Source organism: Zea mays, chromosome 7, assembly GCF_902167145.1.
Source record: "Zea mays cultivar B73 chromosome 7, Zm-B73-REFERENCE-NAM-5.0, whole genome shotgun sequence".
NCBI lineage: Eukaryota > Viridiplantae > Streptophyta > Magnoliopsida > Poales > Poaceae > Zea > Zea mays.
In genome coordinates, this window is record NC_050102.1 from 164,199,042 (window position 1) to 164,221,797 (window position 22,756).

The 22,756-nt window shown below is 44.1% G+C and overlaps 1 protein-coding gene across 4 annotated transcripts; it reads right to left on the bottom strand.

Annotated features, from left to right (window-relative positions):
* Positions 1-148: 148 nt before the first annotated feature.
* Positions 149-21,746, bottom strand: LOC103633264 (glucan endo-1,3-beta-glucosidase 13). 4 transcript variants are annotated; one of them, XM_020541371.3, is made up of 4 exons: positions 20,184-21,744; positions 19,823-20,083; positions 19,430-19,699; positions 149-2,652 (listed from the first exon to the last, which is right to left on the bottom strand). In XM_020541371.3, the coding sequence occupies exons 1-4, from the start codon at positions 21,613-21,615 to the stop codon at positions 2,627-2,629; spliced, it is 1,989 nt and encodes a 662-aa protein (XP_020396960.1). In that variant the 5' UTR covers positions 21,616-21,744; the 3' UTR covers positions 149-2,626. The 4 variants fall into 4 exon arrangements, with proteins under 4 accessions (XP_020396960.1, XP_035816995.1, XP_008653189.1 ...); XM_035961102.1 differs by lacking the exon at positions 149-2,652 and adding an exon at positions 14,474-14,573 and having other exon boundaries at positions 19,430-19,684; XM_008654967.3 differs by lacking the exon at positions 149-2,652 and adding an exon at positions 17,717-17,982 and having other exon boundaries at positions 19,430-19,684; positions 20,184-21,746.
* Positions 21,747-22,756: the final 1,010 nt, after the last annotated feature.

Below are 22,756 nucleotides of genomic sequence, written 5' to 3' on the forward strand. Positions count from 1 at the left end.
TTTCAACATCAGGAAATCCTCCCTCATTCTGTAACTCCTTTCTGTATAGACTGTAAAATATATTAAAATCATCATTTAGCATGCAATGAATACTAAAATAACAAGAGCAAGCAAGAGGAATAATGGGAATACATACTCCATATATGGATCAACCTCTACAAAGTTGTTAAGCACATACCAAACCATCTTATCATAATCCTTATCTAGATATGTAATCCTTGGGGCTCCAAGTAATTGTACTCCATGTTGGAAAACAGATATACCACCCTTACTCATATCAACATGCTCTCTATTCCTTCCCTCACAATTGTGTCTTGTCTCAAGATCATCAAAATACCTTGAAGATGCATGCAAACATTCGTTAGCAACATATGCTTCTGCAATTGAACCCTCAGGTCGTGCCATATTCCTCACAGAATGTTTCAAGGTGTATAACCTCCTTTCTACGGGGTACATCCAACCATATTGGACTGGTCCTCTAAGTATTGCCTCATCAGGTAAATGTATCGACAAGTGGAGCATAACATCAAACAATGAGGGGGGGAATATTTTCTCAAGCTTGCATAGGACAATTGGGATATTCTCTTTCATTTGGTGCAGAACATCTAATTTAAGGGTCCTAGCACATAGTTGCTGGAAGAAGTTACCTAGTTCAGCAATTGCTACATATATTTCATTGTTCATTATTCCTCGGAGAGCAGCTGGTAAAATCCGTTGAAGTATGATATGGCAATCATGAGTTTTCAAGCCTTGGAGGTTGCATCCATCAGCAGTGATGCATGATGCTAGGTTAGAAGCATAACCATCTGGAAACTTTACACTTCTCAAAAAATCATAAAATGCTACCTTTTGATTTTTATCCATTGTATAGGGGGCATGAGGAACCACATAGGAACCTCCATCATGCTTCAAGTGTAAATCTTTTCTTATGCACATGTCTTCAAAATCAAGCCTTGCATTAATACTGTCCTTTGACTTTCCTAGAAGAGCAAGAAATGTACCAAGCAAAGACTCACATATATTTTTTTCAATGTGCATTACATCAAGGTTATGGCGCAGCTTCAAATCTATCCAATATGGCAAATCCCACAGGCACGACCGTTTCTTCCAACATTGACCATCATTTGCATCTCGCTTCCTCTTATTGTTGTTTGGATGTTTCCCTGCTTTAACTTCCTTGACCCTTTCCAATTGCTGCATCAACTCATTGGTACTAAATTGATGCGGCTTCTCATGTTTCTCAATTTGGCCATCATAATCCTTCTTTTTCCTCCATGGATGGTCATGTGGAAGCCAACGTCGATGACCTATATAACATATTTTATTTCTTATTCTTTTAGAGCAAGGATCTTTGTCACAATGTACACAAGCATAGTATCCTCTTGTAACTCTACCAGACAAAGTGCTCAAACCAGGATAGTCATGAATACACCAGATTACAGCAGCATGTAGATCAAAATCCCTTCTACTCAATGCATCAAAAGTAGAAACACCCAACCAAAGTTGTTGTAACTCATCAACTAGTGGTTGTAGAAATACATCAAAATCTTTTCCCGGACATTCCCGACCAGGGATGAGTAGACACATCATGAAGTTCCATTGCTCCATACATACCCATGGAGGAAAGTTATAAGGGATAGCAAAAACTGGCCACATACTGTAAGAGGAGCTCATTTTGCCAAAGGGATTAAAACTGTCTGTGGCAAGCCCAAGCCTTATATTTCTAGGATCTTCTCCAAACCAATTATGTTTTCTATCAAAGTCTTTCCATGCCTGACCATCAGCTGGATGGCTAAGCTCATTTTCCACTTCTTTCCTCTTCAACTTGTGCCATTGTGCATCCTCAGAGTTTTTTTCTGAAGCAAACATCCTCTTCAATCTAGGAATCAAATGAAAATGTCGCAACACCTTCTGAGGGCTCTTATTTCTTTGTTCACCATCTTTCCATCTTGATGAACCACACACTGGGCACTCATTATTTTTTGCATAATCCTTTCGAAACAAAACACAATTGTTAGGACACACATGGATTGACTCATATCCAAGTCCCAATGCTTTAATAAGTTTCTTAGCTTCCTTATAAGATGTTGGTACAGAACAATGTGGGAAAGCCAATGACAACAACTTTAGAATAGCAGAGAAGGCAACATTACTGATCCGGTAACGAGATTTGATATGAAGTAACTTCACTACAAAAGAAAATCTTGTGTATGATGCACCTGGGTGAAGTTCTTGCTTCATCTCATCCAATACAACTGCAAACATAGAATTTTGTGCACCTCCCTCTTCAGCTCTGAAAAAATCTTGTACCATATCAGGCAATCTATCTTCAGGGTTTTCAGGCTCATTCATACAAACATCCTCATTCATACTATAATGTTCATGTAGATGGCCAGCTTGTTCACTCAGTTCAGCATCCAATTGTTCTTCCCTATGATGTATCCATGTAGTGTATGTGCTCACCATTCCATGAATATATAAATGATCCTGTATCTGTGACTTAGGTTTGGCAAGCCGATTCAAACACTTTCTACATGGACATAGTACCTCCTCACTATCATCAAATCGCTCTGAAATTAACTTCATAAAACCCCTCACTCCTGTGATATATTGCTCGCTAAAAAGCCTACTGTTGATCCAAGATTTGTCCATCTACAAACACAAAAATTTAAAAACACATGTGTTAGATGTATCTTGTTCATAAATTGTGCAAAAAATAATTATTCAACACTTCGGCTACTCATATTAGTGTTTCATGGAATCATGTTTAGCATGGCTAGATGCTCGTATCTGTCTTTCATGGATACTAGTGTATAAAGCGCGCTCAGCGCGCCTTTTTTTATATATTTATAAATTTTCTGGATTAGTTTTTCAATATACTTTGGTGTATCAATGTGTTCTGAATTTCTTAGCTTTTTTAATCCATTGGCTTGTACCAAAGGCGTTCCTTGCTCTTTTTTAAAGCAATTACATATTATTAGTAGCTATTTTAAACATGTCAGCCTCATGTTATTCTTTGCGTTGAAAACAGAAGGATGACATTGTATGGAGAGTAAGTGATGGCGAACCAATTGGAATTTATGGATGAAGATTTTGAAACTTACTTATCCCCTGAAAGCATAAGGCAGTTTGTGTGGCGCCTGATGCACTGTAGCTTGGCTGTTAAAATGAACCTGAAGCGTATAGTAGTTCTAACTGACACTATTTGCCTGGTTTGTAAACAATGTGATGAAGGTGGTTACTGAAGTACACAGAAAGCAAAAAATCCTGCATCAACTAGAAATTTGATGATAGGTAGGCGTCTGTGGGCATCTCCTCCGTCAGATTTACAGAAGATTAAGGACCTGAAGATTAATGGTGACAACACCTTTATCCAAGCTAACAGCTCTGAAGCATGGTGACAACACCTTTATCTAAAAAGGATTCTAACATGCTCCGCCATCGATCAAGTGCCATGCGCTGAGCCCTTCCTAACGAATGGAAATTTCTGAATTGGATAGTCACAAAACCCTAACAAACAGAAATCCCTGAACAGAGAATGCATGGTGGAAGATGGTAGGTAATACCTCTAGCGAGTAGCAAGATGAACGCGCGCGCAGCAATTGGGGATGGGGGCGCACGTCGTGGTGTCTTTTTTCCCCCAAACAATTCTTCGTATGAAGGTCTCGCGCGCGCAGCAATCTGGGATGGAGCCGCACGTCGTGGTGTCCCAAACAATTCTTCGTACGAAGGTCTGCTCCTGAAGATGAAGACCAACAGCCGACCATATATGAAGACCAACAGCCGACCATATATCATAATTTCGACTCTATTGCAGTGGTTTGGATCATTATCTGTATTTGTAACGTGTCAGGTTTGAATCTTGACCAGGCGTTTTTATTTTTATTTTTTTGTTTTTTAAAGTATTTTTTGAAACACAGCACCGGCACATGCGTCCAAATATGCACATAATACTTGCGCATGTAAAAATAGATTTTACATTATTATTTGTATTAAAATAATAAAAGTTATGACGAAACATGATATGACACACTATATCGTCATAGTTATGGCATAAAAGGGTACTGTGACGATTCACTCTTATGACAATTCAGTATTATCATTAAATATCGTCACAATGGTCTGATTCTTCCAAATTATGACGACTTTAATGACGAATATTTTTTTTGCGACACTATGTTGGGTTAGCTCTCAGAAAACGTCATAAACAGAACTAATTTGTGACAAATGTGTGTGGTGTCATTGTATATTCGTCATAGAAGGCATAAAAGGTTGTAGTGTTTCCTCTTCTAAGACAAGATGGATTTCATACCTTGGAATCCTACATTTACGAACTTTTTAAGAGATAGAAGACCTAAGACAAAACTAAAACTATTTTCTCTATTAAAAAAATATTGGTTGATTGTTCTGATGATGAATGCTTGATTTGCTTCTTTGATTGATTGAAACATTATAGTTGGGCATCTTAGCATGTACCACCATAAGGTATTGTATTAGCTTTAGTAGGTGACACACTAATCTACTTAGCTAATAAATCCCCCGTAGTAACATTCCTCGTAATGACTCGCCTTGTCTACAATTCTTCCTTTCTTACCCTATGTTTCTAACCCAGATGGGCTACCCCTATAGTGTTAGAAGAGCGCACTATAGACGTGATTCTTGGTATGTCATGGTTAAGAAAGGCAAAGGCAGTATATACATTGTGCTAAGGAAACCGTAGAACTCACCAGTTCCAAAGGAGAAAGATTTGAAGTTGAGATTGCAGTAACTACCACCATCAGATTAGCGGCATTCTTAGTAGATGAGAAGTTTGTGGGTGGCAACATCCGTGCAGTTAGGGATTTTCCGGATATCCTTCCAGACGAGTTATTAGGGATGCCACCAGATAGGGAAGTCGAGTTTGTCATTGATCCCTTACCTGAGACTGCACCTAATTCTAAACGGCCATACAGGATGTCCATAGAAGAACTAAAAGAACTTAAGAAGCAGTTAACGGAATTACAAGATGCTGGGTACATTTGTTCGAATTCTTCACCTTGTGGAGCGCTAGATCTATTTGTACAGAAGAAAGATGAGAGGTGCAAGGGTATTCTCAAAGATTGAACTCCGACCGGGTTATCATCAAAGGAAGATTAGACCATCGGATATTCCCAAGATGGATTTCTTGACCCGATATGGTTTATATGAGTTCACCGTTATGTCATTTGGACTAACTAATGCACCAACCTATTTTATGGATCTGAAGAATAAGATGTACATGATCTAGACAAATTTGTCATGGTTTTCGTCGACGATATTTTTATTTATTCCAAGAGTGATAGTGATCATGAGGAACATCTGAGATTGATGCTATAGAAGCTATAAGACAATCAACTCTACGCCAAGTATGGCAAATGCGAGTTTTGGATTGGCGAGGTGCCCTTTTTCTTGGACATATCATTTCTAATGGAAGAATATCAGTGGATCCTGCTAAAGTCAAGGAGTTAGTGGTGTGGAGCATACCCACTACAGTTACGGAGATTCGGAGTTTCTTAGGAGTTGCAGGATACTATCGGAGATTTATTGAAGAATTTTCTAAGATTGCTAAGCCTATGACATCACTTCTAGAGAAGGGAAGAGAGTTTAAGTGGGACGAGAAGTACCAAGATAGTTTTAACCAACTGAAGTTGAGATTGATGTCACCCCAGTGTTGGTTATGCAAGATCTATAGAAGGAATTTGATATTTATTGTGATCATGTGGCCAAGGATTAGGATGTGTGCTCATGCAAGAAGGACATGTGATCGCCTACGCGTCTCATCAGCTACGGAAACATGGATTGAACTACCCACTCATGACTTAGAGCTGGCAGCCGTTGTGCATGCACTTAAGATTTGGAGACATTAAATTATGGGAACTAAGTGCCAAGTATACACGGATCATAAGAGTTTGAAGTATATATTCACTTAAAAGGATCTCAACCTTAGGCAACGTCGTTGGTTGGAGCTTATTAAGGATTATAATTTGGAGACTCGCTATCACCCGGGCAAGGCAAATTTGGTTGCAGATGCCTTGAGTCGAAAGGAGCATGTTCATTCAGTTGTTGTTGCCCAGCTACCCGATGAGATTGTTGAGGATTTTAGGAGACTTAACCTGGGGATAGTTGCTCATACTGAAGGAATTACTATTGATGTGGAACCTACTTTGGAGCAAGAAATCCGCAAAGGACAGATTGGTGATGCTAAAATACAAGAGATTAAGGATCTGATTACTAAAGGCCGAGGTTTGGAATTCACGGAAGATGAGCAAGGCACTGTATGGTTCAAGGATCGGATATGTGTTCCTGAGATTGATAGCCTTTGTGAGACTATTTTGAAGGAGGCCCATGACTCGGATTATTATATTCATCCTGGTAGTACCAAGATGTATCAGGATTTGAAGCAAAAAATACTGGTGGTATGGATTGAAGAGAGATGTGGCTGCACATGTGGCTATGTGCGATGTGTGTCAAAGAGTTAAGGCCGAACACCAAAGACCAGCTGGACTAATATACCCATTAAAGATACCCGAATGAAAGTGGGAAAAGATTGGTATGGATTTCATTACTGGATTGCCTCGTACCTCGAAAGGATATGATTATATGGGTTATTGTGGATAGCCTGACCAAAGTGGCTCATTTCATTCCGGTCAAGACTACTTATATGGATCTCAATTGGCAGAGTTATATATGGCTCGGATTGTGTGTTTACATGGAGTATCAAAGAAGATCGTTTTGGATAGAGGATCACAGTTTACCTCTAGATTTTGGAAAAGTCTTCATGAGAATATGGATACAAAGTTGAATTTTGGTTCGGCCTATCATCCTTAGACTGATGGACAGACTGAAAGGACTAATCAAGTATTGGAAGTCATGTTGAGAGCTTGTGCCCTTCAGCGTGGTAGTAGTTGGGACAAGAGTCTACCTTATGCTGAGTTCTCATATAATAATAGTTATCGGGCCAGTCTGAAGATGTCACCGTTCGAGACTCTGTATGACAAGAAATGCTGGACTCCTCTATTTTTGGACCAGACTAGAGAAAGACAGTACTTTGGACCTGAACTTATTCAAGAAGCAGAAGAACAAGTACGTATAATTCGGGAGAATTTGAGGGTATCTCAAACCAGGTAAAAGAGCTACGCTGATAATAGAAGACCACTGGAATTTGAGGAAGGAGATTATGTGTATCTCAAGGTGTCACCACTTCGTGGGATGAGGAGATTCAAAGTTAAGGGCAAATTGTCCCCTCGTTTTATTGGATCATTCAGAGTTTTTAGGCGAGTTGGAGAGATGGCCTATCAACTCGAGCTACCTAATAATCTAACTGATGTGCATAATGTATTCCATGTGTCTCAACTTAAGAAGTGTCTTCGTGTCCCTGAGGAACAGTTACCAATGGAAGAGCTCAGTGTTCAGGGTGATTCGACTTACACGGTGTATCCTGTTAAGATTCTGGATACATTGACTCGAGTTACAAGGGATAAGGTGATAAAGAGGTGCAAAGTGCAATGGAGTCATCATGGAGAAGATGAAGCTACTTGGAGAAGAGAAAAAGAGCTTCGCATAGATTTTCCCCATCTTTTCCCTCGTCCTTCTTAAATCTCGAGGACGAGATTCTTTTTAAGGGGGGTAGGATTTGTAATACCCAAAAAAATATAAAAGAAGACATAGTTGATTCACATATATGTTTTTGCCTCTGATTATTACAACATGTAAACCAACACTTCAAAAGACATTAATTAACCAATGACACCTAAAACAATATGTGCATCATGCTGGGTTTTATTGTGTGTGCATTTTGTGACAATATAAAAGTAAGGAAAAAAATATATTAATATCCAAATTTGGATATTCAATCCTAGCTTGCAAATTAGGGTTAGAGAAGGAAAGAAAAGAATATTATACAAAACCAAAATAAAATTTATAAATACACAAATTCATCTCATTTTGGGTATGTTCAAATTGCACCTTTGATTTAGGGTTAAACTCGACACAAGATGGGAATTTAAATTTGAAGTGGAAATTGAATTGGGAAAAGAAGAAAAAGGAGAAGTGAAAAATTAAAAAAAAAGAAGTGAGGTTCCGCGCGCTTGGACCGTTTCAGCTCGTGGCCCATCTCCAATTCCCACCCCGCGCGGCCCAGTGGAGAGAAATTCCGTGACTGCCATCTGGGCCCCATCATCCAGCCACTGCCAGCCGCTCATCACCCGCGCGCCTGCTGCGCTCACAACTACCGACAGGCGGGGCCCACGTTGTCAGCTGTGTGTGTGGCACGTGTGCCTGGGTGTCCCGTCTCACTGCCAGGTGGGCCCCTGTTACCGGGTCTCCTTCTCCCCCGCGCGACTCTCTCGCGAGTTCACCGGCCGCCGGGGAATTCGGGGGCAGTTAGGCCGGTTGATTACCTCCGCTCACCTCTGCAACTATAAGTCCCTGCCGCAACCTCTTGCCTCACCTCTCTGATTCCCTGGTCGAGCCATCATCACCCCCGCGCGCCATAGCTGACGCAGAGAGGAGAGGATTAGTGAGGAGGTGGTTGCGCCGTCGTGGCCAGCTGCTGGGCGGCGATTATCCTGGGCGCTTGGCAGCACTCTCTGGTCTCTCCTCGCGCCCTCGGGCTCTCTGCCAGCCTGCCTCGTCAAATCACCAGCCGCCATTATCGCCAACACCTGCGCCGCCGCGTTCCACACAAAGACTGTCTGCCGCCACCGTCAGGAGCGAGGTAGATCGTCGATTGGTCCTTGGGGAGGGGATGCTTGGAGTCGTGGGCATCTCTTGATGCTGGTTGATATGTCGCTGGATCTGGCATACCATTGGGGAGCTTCCAATTGCTCGTCGGAATCTCCTCCGCCCTGCCAATCGCCTCCCACCGTGGCCGTGTGCCTCCGCGCCATAATCGCCGGTAAGAAGTCTTCCTATGTGTTCACCTTCGCCTTCTCATCGCGTAGCACCCATGGGATTCGAGTTTGCGTGTCCGTGTGTGGTGGAGGGAGGTCCGGCCATGGAGCGCCGCCGTGGTCGGGCGTCGCTGCTCAGGGTGTTCACTCAGCCGTTGTGTGGACCGATGGTGGAAGAATGGCCTCGGGCCATTGGATAGTTAACAGACGGTTGAGATTAGGCGTCTAGATACCCCTTCACCAGTTCGGATCCGGTCCGTTGGATCGTGATCTGGCGGCCACCCGCGAATACTAGTCCGCTTATAAGCTTGAACTAATCGTGGCCGCTGTGGGTTGATCGGATGGCTGCAGTCGCTTGATACCCGTTCGGCTGGGGAAATATGCATAAGGGCCCCTGCGGTTTTATTCAATCAACCCGCGGTCCCACCTGGTCTTAAGAACTATTACAGCTAGGTCCTGAAAACTTGCTTGCGACCCCCTGGGCTTCGCTGGAATTGTGGCAGCAGCCCAGAAAATAAATAGAATAGATAAAATTGATGAAGAAAATAATTTTAGGATAAAAATAATTCCCTAATCTTTGGAAAATCATATCTCCTTTGTTTTAACTCTGATTTGATCCATTCGAATTGCGTTAGCTTCGTAAAAATATTCTCTACGCAGTAGCAACATCATGTGTACCATATTCCATATAATTATAATTAGGAAAGTGTTCAATCTTTATTCAGTAGACTAACTCGACTAACATAGGATTAATCTCTCTATAAATATAATCCGGGTAAAAGGTAATCCCTAACCAAGTTATGATCTAGGTTAAAGTTGAATTAACTATTTAGAATATACTTTCTTATATACAGTATGCTATTCAATTTATAATATAGTTTAATCACATAGACATCACATAAATCATATCTTTATAACCATAACTTCGATTTTAGTCATACTCGAACCCACGATCTCGTAATAGCGCGTAGATTATTATTACACAGTTTATTCTTATATTTGGTGTGATGTTAATTTTATCTATACCATGTTTGTTTGTATTGCTACGACTAGCGCGAGGACACGTGTCATCTGAAAATCAAGTTGGTTCCTAGAATCTCAAGTGCCAGGCAAGTTGTGCCCTTGATCACTTCCTTTTCCCAGCCATGTTCTTATTAATTATAATGATCTGCATAGGTTAATTTTGATGGGATCCAATAGGTTACCTCAGTTTTGGTTATCTTTATACCTTGATCACCCCTGAAATATTTTTGGGTAGTACCTGCTATTGCTTTATGTGGATTTGGGTATGAAGATACACTATTCATGATTATTCTGTTATTATCTTGTTATTATTACTGTGCATGTTAAGATCATTAAATTAATGGGAACATGGAGCGACCACCTGGGAAAACAGTGCTACCACAAGGGTTTAATAGGACGCCCTTGGCTGATTAACTAGGAAAGCTATTGGAGGTCTACCTTACCCGAAAGGGGCAAGGGCAGTAGGGGAGTGGTCAGTGTAGGGAGGTCCTTGGTTGATTTTGCTGCGATGGCGGTCAGGCAAGAACCCTGCATTAGAGCTTCCTATAAACTGTAGCGGGTTTTCTGAAGCTAGTGGAACTTTGTAAAGGCCTCGTAGTGTTACCCTGCCTCGCCTCCTCGGTAGAGGTGTATGGGAAGTCGCGATCCCTTGGCAGATGGGTAACATGACTTGTGGGTAAAGATGTGCAACCTCTGCAGAGTGTAAAACTGGTATACTAGCCGTGCTCACGGTCATGAGCGGCTCGGACCCTCACATGATTAATTTATGGAACTTAAATTTAATTTGACATTTGCATCGCATTTGGGATTATTTTATTATTACTTTATTATTATTATGGTTTGGTATTTACTTACACTTAGTAACTGCTAATAAAATTTTGACCAACTACTTAAAAGCAATGCTCAGCTTTAACCCTATCATTGATTAGCCTTACACATCACATGAACTCACACCTCTGTGAGTTTATGTCCACTGGTTCCCCACAACTTGTTGAGCTATGATCATGTGTGAGCTCACCCTTGCTGTCTCACACCCCCCCCACAGGAGAAGAACAGGTGGTTCAAGAGAAGCCACAACGAGGAGTTCGATTCGATCTAGGTGGCGTCTCCCAGTTGACTTTCTGGCGCCAAGGATAGATTTTAGATCCTGTTATATTTATCTTCTATTTTTGTAAGTCTTCCGCTATGTATTAAGTACTCTGATTATTGTGACATTTATCTCTATACACTCTGTTATTATATATGTTGTCTTCTTGGCGCATGTATGAGATGCACCTGGCTTTGTTCCTTAAAGTCGGGTGTGACAACAACTTACTATGGTGACAAACTGCCGAGCGTGCATAATCCACCCCCTCGTTATAATGATGGCGACAATGAATCGAACCTCAGCATTTTTCGAGGGCAACTCGGAAGCGCAAGTGGTTCGACCACCAAGACCCTGACACATGAAGAGTGGCGGCATATCATGCTATATGTATTGACCAACCTTGAAGAGGTGACGCCATACATGGAGCAATTTCTTCATGAATTCTGGCGTCGATCAAGGGACCCAACTCCACAGGAATATGATACCCTTCTTGGAAAGGGTGCGGGAAATGGATTGCCCGATTTCATTTCCTGGTTTAAATGTAAGGTACGTGCTTAGTTTGTCATTTGAAGTTGCTATTACGTGCGAATAATATAACAATCTAATGTGTTTGAACTTGCAGGGCCAAAGAGAGCCGTCTATGAGTGCCGAGTTGAGACAAGTAGCCAATGGCTTTGCCTATAGGGTCAGGAAATTTTTTGGGTATGACGTCAATGGATACCGTTTTCGCACAACAAGCTACGACCAAAGTCGGCCCAATCGAAAAACCACGTGTTCTGGAGTCTTTACGCCCGGGCTTGACGAGGTCGAGTATTATGGAAGAATTGAAGAAATATATGAACTCAATTTTTATGGTTACAAACCTCTTACTCCAGTGATATTCAAATGTCATTGGTTTGACCCTAAAGTTACGAGACGGACACATTCTAATCTTGGGCTAGTCGAAATTCGACAGGATTCCACCTTACCAGGAGACGATGTCTATATTGTGGCCCAACAGGCCACACAAGTGTATTATCTTCCATATGCGTGCCAAACGAAACAACATCTTAAGGGTTGGGATGTTGTGTATAAGGTATCACCGCACGCTAAATTACCTGTTCCAAACGATGAAGATTATAACTTAGACCCGGACACATATGACGGAGGTTCTTCCAAGAAGATGGGCTCGAAGGGCGATTTGAGATAGACTTAACCGAAGCGATCGGAATGGAAGTAGATATTGAAATGGTTGTTGATGACGAGGATGATGAGGTGCAAAATGAGAATGACTTAGAAATACTTGAAGGCAATGCCAATGATGAAATTGCGCCTTCAGATGGTGTTGACTATGAAATGGTTGATAGTGATGATGACACTTATGATCCGGCTAACCCGGACACATATGAAGATTATTTTTAATTGATATAATGCTATATTTCATTTATTTTGCATATGTTTCTAAATACATATTTTTTATCTGTGCTTAATTGTTTACTCTTAATTGCAGGTTGTTGGACAAAGATGGTGGGCGGTGGGACGAGGACGAGGAGGGGGAGGGGGAGGGGGAGGGGGAGGAGGAGCACCCGTAGGACGGAGGAGGAGGCACAGCAGGACGACGTCGTACAGCAGCAGGTGGAGCAGCAAGCCGCTGTCGATGCGGCACAACAGGACGACGACGATGCGGCGCAGCAGGACGACGACGATGCGGCGCAGCAGGACGACGACGACGACGCCGCCGCTCAGCAGGACGTCTCAGGTTCTGGCTCCTCAGGTTCGAGGAGTATCTACCTGCGAGGTCCCGCGAGTCTCCCTAAGCGACCCATACTTCGTGACAGACGTCCGCTGATACGACCCGATGGAGAGAGGTAGGTAACTTTAGATGTTGTTGCTGCTTTTTCATATTATATGTTCAAATTAATAATAGAAACTAATACTTCATCTTAATCACTTGGACAGGTCTTGGATGGTTTTGGAGACTGCAGGGGGTCACGGCCGCAACCCCAATGGCATCCTCAGCCTTCTATGCAGGGAACACTTCCCTGAACTTGTCGAGTACGCCGGAGTGACGAGCCCAGCATACACCTTCGACCACTACGTCGTCGCCCCCGATGTAGTAGATCGGGACGGCAGACAATTCAACAACAAGGCGGAGCGAGTGAAGCAAGAGCTGTGGGTAAGTCTTCCTCGCACTATATTGTTTAATAAGTCGCATTTGTTGCATATTCTTGAAATAATGTATGGATACATCGTCTTTGTATGTAGGATTTCTTCAGATGCGATGCTGGATACGAGGCCAGGGCGGATGTGGTGTCTACTACGTGCTGTAAGAAGCTCGTCGTGGACATGCACTACGAGGCGCGCATCCAGGCCATCGTCACTTACCACGGCTCTGTCCTTGGGGAGAAGGTGAACAAGAAGGACGCCCGAACCATGTCGTTGACTCCGAACCAGTACTTGCAGGTAAATACAAAACTTTATTATTGGTACTAAATATGCTTATTTTTATCTTCTGATATGCGGTGTACTTATATTTTTTAGATGATTCCTCATTGGTGCGCCGCGCATCCTGAGTGCTGGGAGCAGATGGTGCAGAGGTGGTGCTCGGCTGAGTGGGATGAGGCGCACAACGCTAGCCGGGAACGGCATTTGCTGATGCAAGGTCCCTCCCACCATCAAGGCAGCCGTAGCCTGGGCAAATACGCGGAAGCATGGGTACGCGCTCTTTTTTATTTAGGTATATAACTTTCGATTAGACATGATTTCTAACCATCTCGTTGGTTTTCTCGCAGTCGGCGGCACATGGTGGCGCGTCTTGCTCCACGTTCTCGGCAAATGCTATGGCCCCACAAGGGGAAGGCGACGTCCGACGTCACCTACAACCCGGATGACGGGCCCGAGGCGTACACCAACCCCGCCATCCACAGCCGCCTCAATGAGTACACCGCCATGGCCAAGGAGGTCCATGGGCCAGATTACGATCCGAGGACCGAGGACATCGACGGAGATGTCCTCATGAGGGTCGGAGGAGGCAAGAGGCAAGGGCGGTACTGGATTGCCGACGGGGCAATCGACTCGTCCTCCACTCCCACTCTCTCTCAGGTGCGAGCAAGGAGCACAAGCGCGAGCCCAGCCATACGACCTCGGCAGGACAGCTCACAGCATCGTATCCAGCAACTCCAGGTTATTCCTTATCTATTCATCGTTCATTGATTATTATATATCTTCTCTTTGCATTATCGTAACATTAGGGTGAAATATTACAGACTCAGCTAGATGATGAGAGGAGGCAACGTGAGGAGCTGGAGAAGAGGATGGCGGAGATGTTCGCGTACATGCAGAGCCTTGGCGCCGCACAGGGTCATGCTCCACCACCTCCGTTGTTCCCTGCAGCTGACCCTGCAGAGTTCACTACTCCTGTGAGTATCAAAATTTTAGTACTGCATGATATATATTCATATGTTCTCACACATACAATCTCTTCTCTGTGCAGGGTCAATCGGCGGCGTCGAACAACCCTCATGCTTCGTCCAGCCCTTCGCCAAACCAGTCCAGATGCCCACCTCGTTGATGATCTGTTTTGTGATGATCCAGACTTACCTTTGTGAGTGTTGGTGATGTTAGTTAGACTTTGTCTTGTGAGATACTTGGTGATGTTAGTGATGATCCAGACTTATATTTGTTTTGTGATGATCCTGACTTATATTTGTGAGACTTTAGTGAGACTTTGTGATATATATGGTGTTGATGATAAATGTGTTCATTCTGTGATGCGATTGATATATAATGTGATGTGAATGATATATATCTTTTGTTTGTTTGGATAGAACAGCAAAAACAAATAAAAAAGGGACATCCTGGTCACTTTGCCGAGTGTAACACTCGGCAAAGGGTCGCTTTGCCGAGTGCTATGACCACGGCACTCGGCAAAGAAGGAAACCTGGGAACCGGTAAAGCCATCTTTGCCGAGTGCTGATCATGGCACTCGACAAAGAAGGAAACCTGGGAACCGGCAAAGCCGAACAGCAAAAACAAATAAAAAAGGGACATCCTGGTCACTTTGCCGAGTGTAACACTCGGCAAAGGGTCGCTTTGCCGAGTGTAACACTCGGCAAAGGGTCGCTTTGCCGAGTGCTATGACCACGGCACTCGGCAAAGAAGGAAACCTGGGAACCGGTAAAGCCATCTTTGCCGAGTGCTGATCATGGCACTCGACAAAGAAGGAAACCTGGGAACCGGCAAAGCCATCTTTGCCGAGTGTTGTTGCCAAGGCACTCGGCAAAGGGACTGGCAAAGGGACCCACTGGAGGACTCTTTGCCGAGTGCCGGTCCACTAGACACTCGGCAAAGAGTCCTCCTTTGCCGAGTGCCTACGAGAGCTCTCGGCACAGGGACTGGCGGTGGGGCCCACTGGACCCGTCTTTGCCGAGGGCCACGATAGCAGGCACTCGGCAAAATTGGCCTCTTTGCCGAGTGCCAAAGAAGACACTCGGCAAAGGATCCATCACCGTCACTTGGCGCCGTGACGGTGACTTTTCTTTGCCGAGTGTCAAACGACACTCGGCAAATTCTTTGCCGAGTGCCCGACAAAAAGTACTCGGCAAAGAGACCGCTGCCGATGTACAGTTCGCCGAGCGTTCTTTGCCGAGTGTTACACTCGGCAAAGCCTTTGCCGAGTGTAAAATAGCCTTTGCCGAGTGTCTAAGACACACGGCAAAGGAGCTGATTCCGGTAGTGGCCGTCGGATGCGCATGCGCATTGCGCCTGAGCCCCTCTTGCGCTTGCCAGCCAGGGCGCCTTCATCGTCAGCGAAGGAGGCTGGGGCAGGGTAGCCTTTTTGTGTGCCTCCTGCCACGCTAGAAGGGTGAGATGGCAACTACGCGTGCAAAATTTCTAAGGGCTAGTTTGGAACCTCATTTCCAAGGGATTATCATTTGCTTAAGGAAAATTAGTTTATTTTCTTTTAGAAAAATAGAACCCCTTGGAAAAATGAAGTTTCCAAATTAGCTCTAAAGCTGCAAAGCTCTCGTCGGTGTGGTTGTGACGTCAACAACGGTTGGCATTGGAGTTTGCTAAATGTAAAAGTGACAAAAAATCAATGCACACGTTTTTTAAAGTAAAGTATTGCAAAACCATGGTTTTGGAATACTACGGTTTTAAAATATCATGATACAAGTGTAGTATTTTTACAATATTCTTAACAATATGTGTTTGGAGACTAAGTATATCAAACCATGGTATTTAGGATACATGTGCAAGGCTGGTCATAGAGAAAAAAATTGGGTTGAAGTGGAGTTTTAAATACTCCAAAAAATACTATGGTATCTATGAAACAATGGTATTCAAAATAGATTTTTTTACAATACAGCCAAACACCTGTAGGGAAAAAATACTACTTTAAAAAGTCAAAAAATACTATGGTTTTGCCTCAAAACTCCAAAAATATTTTATTTTCAAATAGCCCAAAGTCTACCAACTGCCCTGGCCCCGACACTGACAGGCGACGACAGTGGCCGACTGACTGTAGGTGGCCCCGGCGGGCGACGACAGTGGCCGACTGACTGTAGGCGTCACCTTTTGCTTTATTTTACTCGGTGCAAGTGGTATATACTCCCTTCGATTTTTTATATAACGCCATTTAGTTCAAAATTGAACTGACCAACGACATATATAAACGAACGGAGGTAGTATTAGATAAATTTCTAACTTTGACATACAATTTTTTAGTCTTTCAAGATTTGATATCCTCACTCCTATGAGAATGACTCTGCAGGTTGACTTCATATAACTGCAAAAATGAGTGTTAAATATTAAAAGGCTGGATTTCTATATATTGGCTCGTTTTATCGAAGCTCTAGCTCTAGAAAATATGTGGATTTCCTAGCTAGTTACCAGTAGCTTACGAAATTTTGGATCTATAAATGCATGTTAAACATATTTACAAGACTCACTTTATTATTTACAATTTAGATTAAATAACAGTATTTTAATTATTTTAATTTAGTTTAAAAACTATACATCTAAAATAAATCTTAGGGTCAGAGCTTTATCAAACATGTTTATTGAAGTTATCATCGGGTAACCCAACACATCGACAAGCAAATACAATTAGGACTAATCACTATTTGATTAAGTTTATAATAACATCAATATTTATATTCCGGTAGATAACTATAAAAATATACCTTGCAACTACTCTTGTTTAGTATCAGACATGTAAGTATGTTTGTAAGATTTGGTTAAACTTAAAATATTTTGCTGCTCGAAAAACAAGAATTTATAATGTTCCAGAGTTCAAACAGTTTAGATCTATTTTACACATTAAGTGAACCACACACCATCACTAACTCGCTTATACTTTTGGTCTCGCTTCGCATCAAAGGACTCACCTGAGGTTTATATTTTTAAAACCTTTTTAAAACAGTATTTTAAAAATAAAACATATCCTAAATATATATCTAACCCTTTTTGGTAATGCTAGTTCATGTGAGTCAAAAAATAATATTGTCGTGTGAGCGACACATATTGGCAAGATAAATTCCCCACACTAGGAGGTATACCTATATCATATTTATATATAGGGATGTCGGAACAACAACATGGTTGTCACGGGTTTTGATTCTATGGTGTGTTTATGCAAGAAAACATAGAGATACCTAATTTATCCTCTCTTAGATGTCTTAATCTGATTATTTTAAAAAAAAATAGTCACATGACATATAGAAGCAGAGCTATGTGACTTTAAAGAGAGGAGTATCACCCCCTAAAATTTCATTGTCTATATACATTCTAGGGTAGAAATAGATTTGTAACTGATGTACTTTATTCTCTAGTTCCAAGATACAGTGGGATTGGAACTTTGTTGATATTTGATAGTACAGTATTATAGCATGATATAATCCTATTCTGATATGATGGATACAAGATGGGTCCGTGTTGGTCCTTCAGTTCATGCCCTTGATGGGAGCACACAATTTCCGACCTCTGCATGAAACAATGGAGTAAACATTATCTCAACCTCTATTTGAGTGCACAAAATCTTATCTCCCTAGTATTCAGTCATGTCTAAAAGCCTTTGTGTAATCCTCTTCATCCTTTTTGTTTGTTATTAGAAATAAACATGTTCACATAAATTGACATAATAGTGGCTCTAGACTTCAATCATCTTTGGTAATACTATGGGACCTATTCTATTTTCTAAAAAAATCACCACATGTATCATTATAAAAATACAATATATAGTAATAACTAAACCAACATCTAAAGTACCCACCTATTTCATCTACACCTTGAGACTAAAGTACCGATATATTCTACTATAAAACGTAATTCCCACTCTTATTAACCTATGTCATTATTAAAAACATTGAATCTCCCAAATTAATCTATAAATTACTATTTTTCCACCCATGCATGTCATCATTTTCTCCCTTTGCATGGAACTTCATGTATCTTAAATAATATACATTAACTTTAAATCCTTAGCTTCAGTTTTGGTGAATCTTATTGTGGTCCATGTTTCGTGATGTCATGAATCTAAATTTGAGTTACGACTTTAATTTTTGATTTGGTACAAGCTTATTATAGTCAACTTAAGTTCAAATCATTATTCTTTTTGTACCTTGTATTCAAAACTCTTATTGGTTAAAGTGAGATCAAGAAGGGGGCAATAGTGCTAGACTCAAGAGGATATTTAGATTTAAGCCTAACAATCACCTCAAAAGTAATTTAGTTCCTCCACTACTCAAAATGTTGAATTTTCTCAATCAAAGAATACTATGTGTAGTACTATTTTTGTATATGAACAAAATGTTTAAAATACACTGTCAATATATATTAGATAATGGTTTAATGAAAACACATAGAAGGTTATATATGTAATGGCAACACTATTCGTCACCCAGAAATGACTTACAACGAGTCAACGATCACCACAAATAACATAAATTTGTTAAGTCATTTTAAGATGGATGATCATTACCTAAGGTGACGAATAACATAGCGTTATTTATTACCTTAGATGATGATCACTCACCCTGTAATGATTTACAAAAATCACGAATAACTTAAATTTGTTAAGTCATTTTAGGTTGGGCGCGTGCGTGCATGCGTTCGTGTGTGTCAGTGCTATTCGTCACGAACTCACGACTGACTGGTGATGATGATCACCTACCCTAGAATAACTTAACAATTCTTCGTTAATTGTTAAGTCATTCATGGTTTTTATTAAACCATTTTAGAGTGCATGATCATCGCATATGATGACAAATATATATATATATATATATATATATATATATATATATATATATATATATATATATATATATATATATATATATATATATATATATATATGAGCGTGCATTTGCGTGTGTGTTAGAGAGAGAGAGAGATTGGAGAAAACGAGTGCAGCGAGGCTGGAACTCACCTGGCGCTTGGTAGACGACGGAGGCGGCGCCGGCGAAGTCGCAGGTCCCGCTGGCTCGGCCATTTCGCTGGTAGTAGCTGTTGAACGCATGCGAGGCGTGCGCGACCTTAGTGTTAGGTTCGAAGCACGTGGCACCGGGCTGGATGGTGCTGCAGTCAGCGCCGTGGCCGCACGCGTAGTCCAGTGCGGCCTGCAGCCGCGCGTCCCCAACGGCCGCGTTCGCAACGCACCAGCTCGACTTGGCATCGCAGGCGCCTATATATATCTCGCCTCGGTACGGTGAAGCCGCCATGCATGGACGAAAAGACACCGGATGAGGAACCATAACTACGTAGCCATCACCCATCAGTAACGACGAACTACATCATGCATGTGTGTGTCACTTTAATTTACCAGCTGGTTCCTGGTAGACAACGGAAGCAGCGCCGGCGAAGTCACACGTCCCGCTTGCCCGGCCATTGCGCTGGTAGTAGTCGTTGAACGCGTAAGAGGCGTGGGCGGCCTTGGTGTTGGGCTTGAAGCACGTCGCGCCGGGCTGGATGGCGCCGCAGTCCGCGCCGTGTCCGCATGCGTAGTCCAGCGCCGCCTGCAGCCTTGAGTCCCCCACGGCCGCGTTCGCCACGCACCAGCTCGCCTTTGCCGCGCTGCAGGTGTCTGAGAAGGCGAAGAATAATAGATCTAGCTCACCACCAGCTGAATCAAGAAGCGTGCGCCCATCTTCATGAAAACAAAGCCGAGAGAAAAGAGAACTCACCGGCTGGCGCCTGGTAGACGACGTTGGCGGCACCGGCGAAGTCACAAGTCCCGCTGGCCCGCCCTTTCCGCTGGTAATAGTCGTTGAGTGCATAGGAGGCATGCGCGAGCTTGGTGTTGGGTTCGTAGCACGCCGCGCCGGGCTGGATGGCGCTGCAGTCCGCACCGTGGCCGCACGCGTAGTCCAGCGCCGCCTGCAGCCGTGAGTCCCCAGCGGCCGCGTTCGCCACGCACCAGCTCGCCTTCGCGCCGCCACTGCCGCCGCCGCCGCCGCCGCCGTGGTGGAAGTCGAATTCGTACACCTTCTGCTCGCTCGGGTAGAACAGCCCGAAGTTCTGCTCGATGTCGTCCGGCCCGTCGCCTTTCTGGTTCTCGTTGAAAAGCGCGAAGATGTAGACGTCCATGTCCGCGTCGGGCCGGTGCGGGGTGCCCGTGTTGCCGGACAGCACGCGGTTGATGACGTTGTTGACGTATGCGTGGGCATTGGCTATCGAGGCGACGGGGTACCCGTCGTCGTCCCCGGCCACCAAATGCCTCCGGCCTCCGCGAGGCGGCCTCCGGCCGGGTCTGGGCCTTCCTCCAGACGGATGCCCAGTCTCCCCAACATGTGCTTTCAGACTGGTGAACCCCATGGCATCCATGGCGTAGTACGTGGCGTCGAGCTGGGCGTCCAGGAGGCTGTGGTACGTTACGCCATTGTCGTCGTCGAGCGCGATGCTGCCCGTGTCGTCGTCGTCGACGCGCACGCCGGGGTTTGGGTTCCCCAGGGCGTAGTCGAGCGAGATCTGGTCCGGGTGCTCGGCGTACGCCAGGTACGGATAGATATTGATGGTGAGGTAGGAGCCTGTCCTGTCCAGGAAGCCGAGCATGGGCTTCATCACGCTCTGCGCGATGTCGTCCCGGAACCTGCCCGCGGACGGCGGGTACGAGTCCTGGACCGCCGAGAAGGCGACCGGCGTGGACACCTTGACGGCGTCGGCCAGGCCCAGCTGCGCCAGCGCGTCGTGCACGTTGGCCATGGCCGGGACGAGGTTCGAGTTCAGGTCCGGCCTGGAGTCGAACACCTCGTTGCCCACCGCGACGCAGTGGATGTGCGTGGCCGGGTAGAACGCCGCCACGTTGGCCCGCGCCCACTGGAGCGCGTAGGACGGGTCCGAGGCCGCGGCGGCCAGCTCCTCGTTAGGCAGCATCACCATCACCTTGATGCCCGTGTTGGCCAGCGACGTCAGCACCTTGGGATTCGCGTCGTACAGCCTCACCATGGTGATGCCGCTCTGCTTGAGCAGCTGCACCACCGACGCCGGGTCCGGCAGGTCGTTCGCCACCCTCCCGTAGTTCACGCCCACCTCGCCCGCCTCTGCTGCTCCACAGAGGAGTAGCGGCAATGCCGCTCCGAGGAAGTGAGCGAGAGCGACGGCTGCTGCCATGACCATGGTAGGCTCCGCTGCTGTGGCGCGGGGCACTGGGCCGGCGATTGGGCTGAGCAGGACGAGGCTAGCTGCTGAGTCCTGACTCCTGACTGAGTGTGTGACGAGTGACGACGATGATACATGAACCAAAGGGTTGGTGGGTGGGAGTTTAGACTGCCTCCAGCAATACACGATAAATGGTTCTATACTCTAAATTTAGAGTACGAAACGTTCTCTATGCCGTCTAACAAGGAACTCTAAAAGGAACTCTAAAATATAGAGGACGTACGGCGAACGCTAAACGTAGAGGAGTCCTTACGCGCGCTATCCGTCTGCTCAGCCCTGGGGCCCGCTCTTCAATGTGGTCATCCGTCTGCAGCTACCTCTACTACCTCTGTTGGCCGATTAATTCTATTCTTTTTTTTTGCGTGTAAATCTAATAGTAGCAGCACTTTTGCTAATTGGGATTATTAGATTAATATTATCAGTTTATGTCCAATACATATATAGATATGTACGTAGACGGCGTTATGAAAAAACGATTAGTAATGTCGGTTGCAAAATGTAATTATTATAATTAATTCCTAATTCATTTTTATAAAATTTCTAGAAATAAATAACTTTATTTTTCCATTACGCACATAAGTTCAAATTGTATTAATATAAAAAAATAAGTATTAAAAATGAGTATATGAATTCTGTTAGATATAGAGTACCGAATTTAGAAGACGTTGCTGGAGTTGGCGAAGATATAGAGGACGAAATTTTTTAGAGAGTTCTGTAAAGGACAGAGAATATTCCTTTAGAGGATAGAATTTAGGGGGACGTTGCTGGAGACAGCCTTATAGGCAAGGTTCAAGCGCTGCATGCATAGTGGTGGTGGGTCCCGCCACCGCAGCCGCCGGTGCAGGTGATGGCTAAGACTAACTGCAACACTACCGTCTGGGCAGCCCCTCCTCTTGCATGGCGCCTGTAGGGGTACTTTACCGCTGCAGCGCTGCCCCCTACAGCGCTCCTTACGCGCCGGCCCCTTTCTCGGCTAACTGCAACGCTGCCCCCTGGGTAGCTCTCTCCCCTTGCATGGCGCCTGTAGGGGGCACTCTACGGCCGCAGCGCTGCCCCCTACAGCGCCCCTTACGCGCCGGCCCCTTTCTCTCTCTCTAGA

Coding starts and splice junctions, on each gene's coding strand:
- LOC103633264 (XM_035961102.1), bottom strand. CDS start 21,615: ATGGTCATGGCAGCAGCCGTCGCTCTCGCTCACTTCCTCGGAGCGGCA. Junction 19,685..19,822: donor TGTCTACCAGGAACCAGCTG/GTAAATTAAAGT, acceptor AGATATATATAG/GCGCCTGCGATGCCAAGTCG. Junction 14,574..19,429: donor CGTCGTCTACCAAGCGCCAG/GTGAGTTCCAGC, acceptor ATCACAAAACAG/ATCATCAACGAGGTGGGCAT.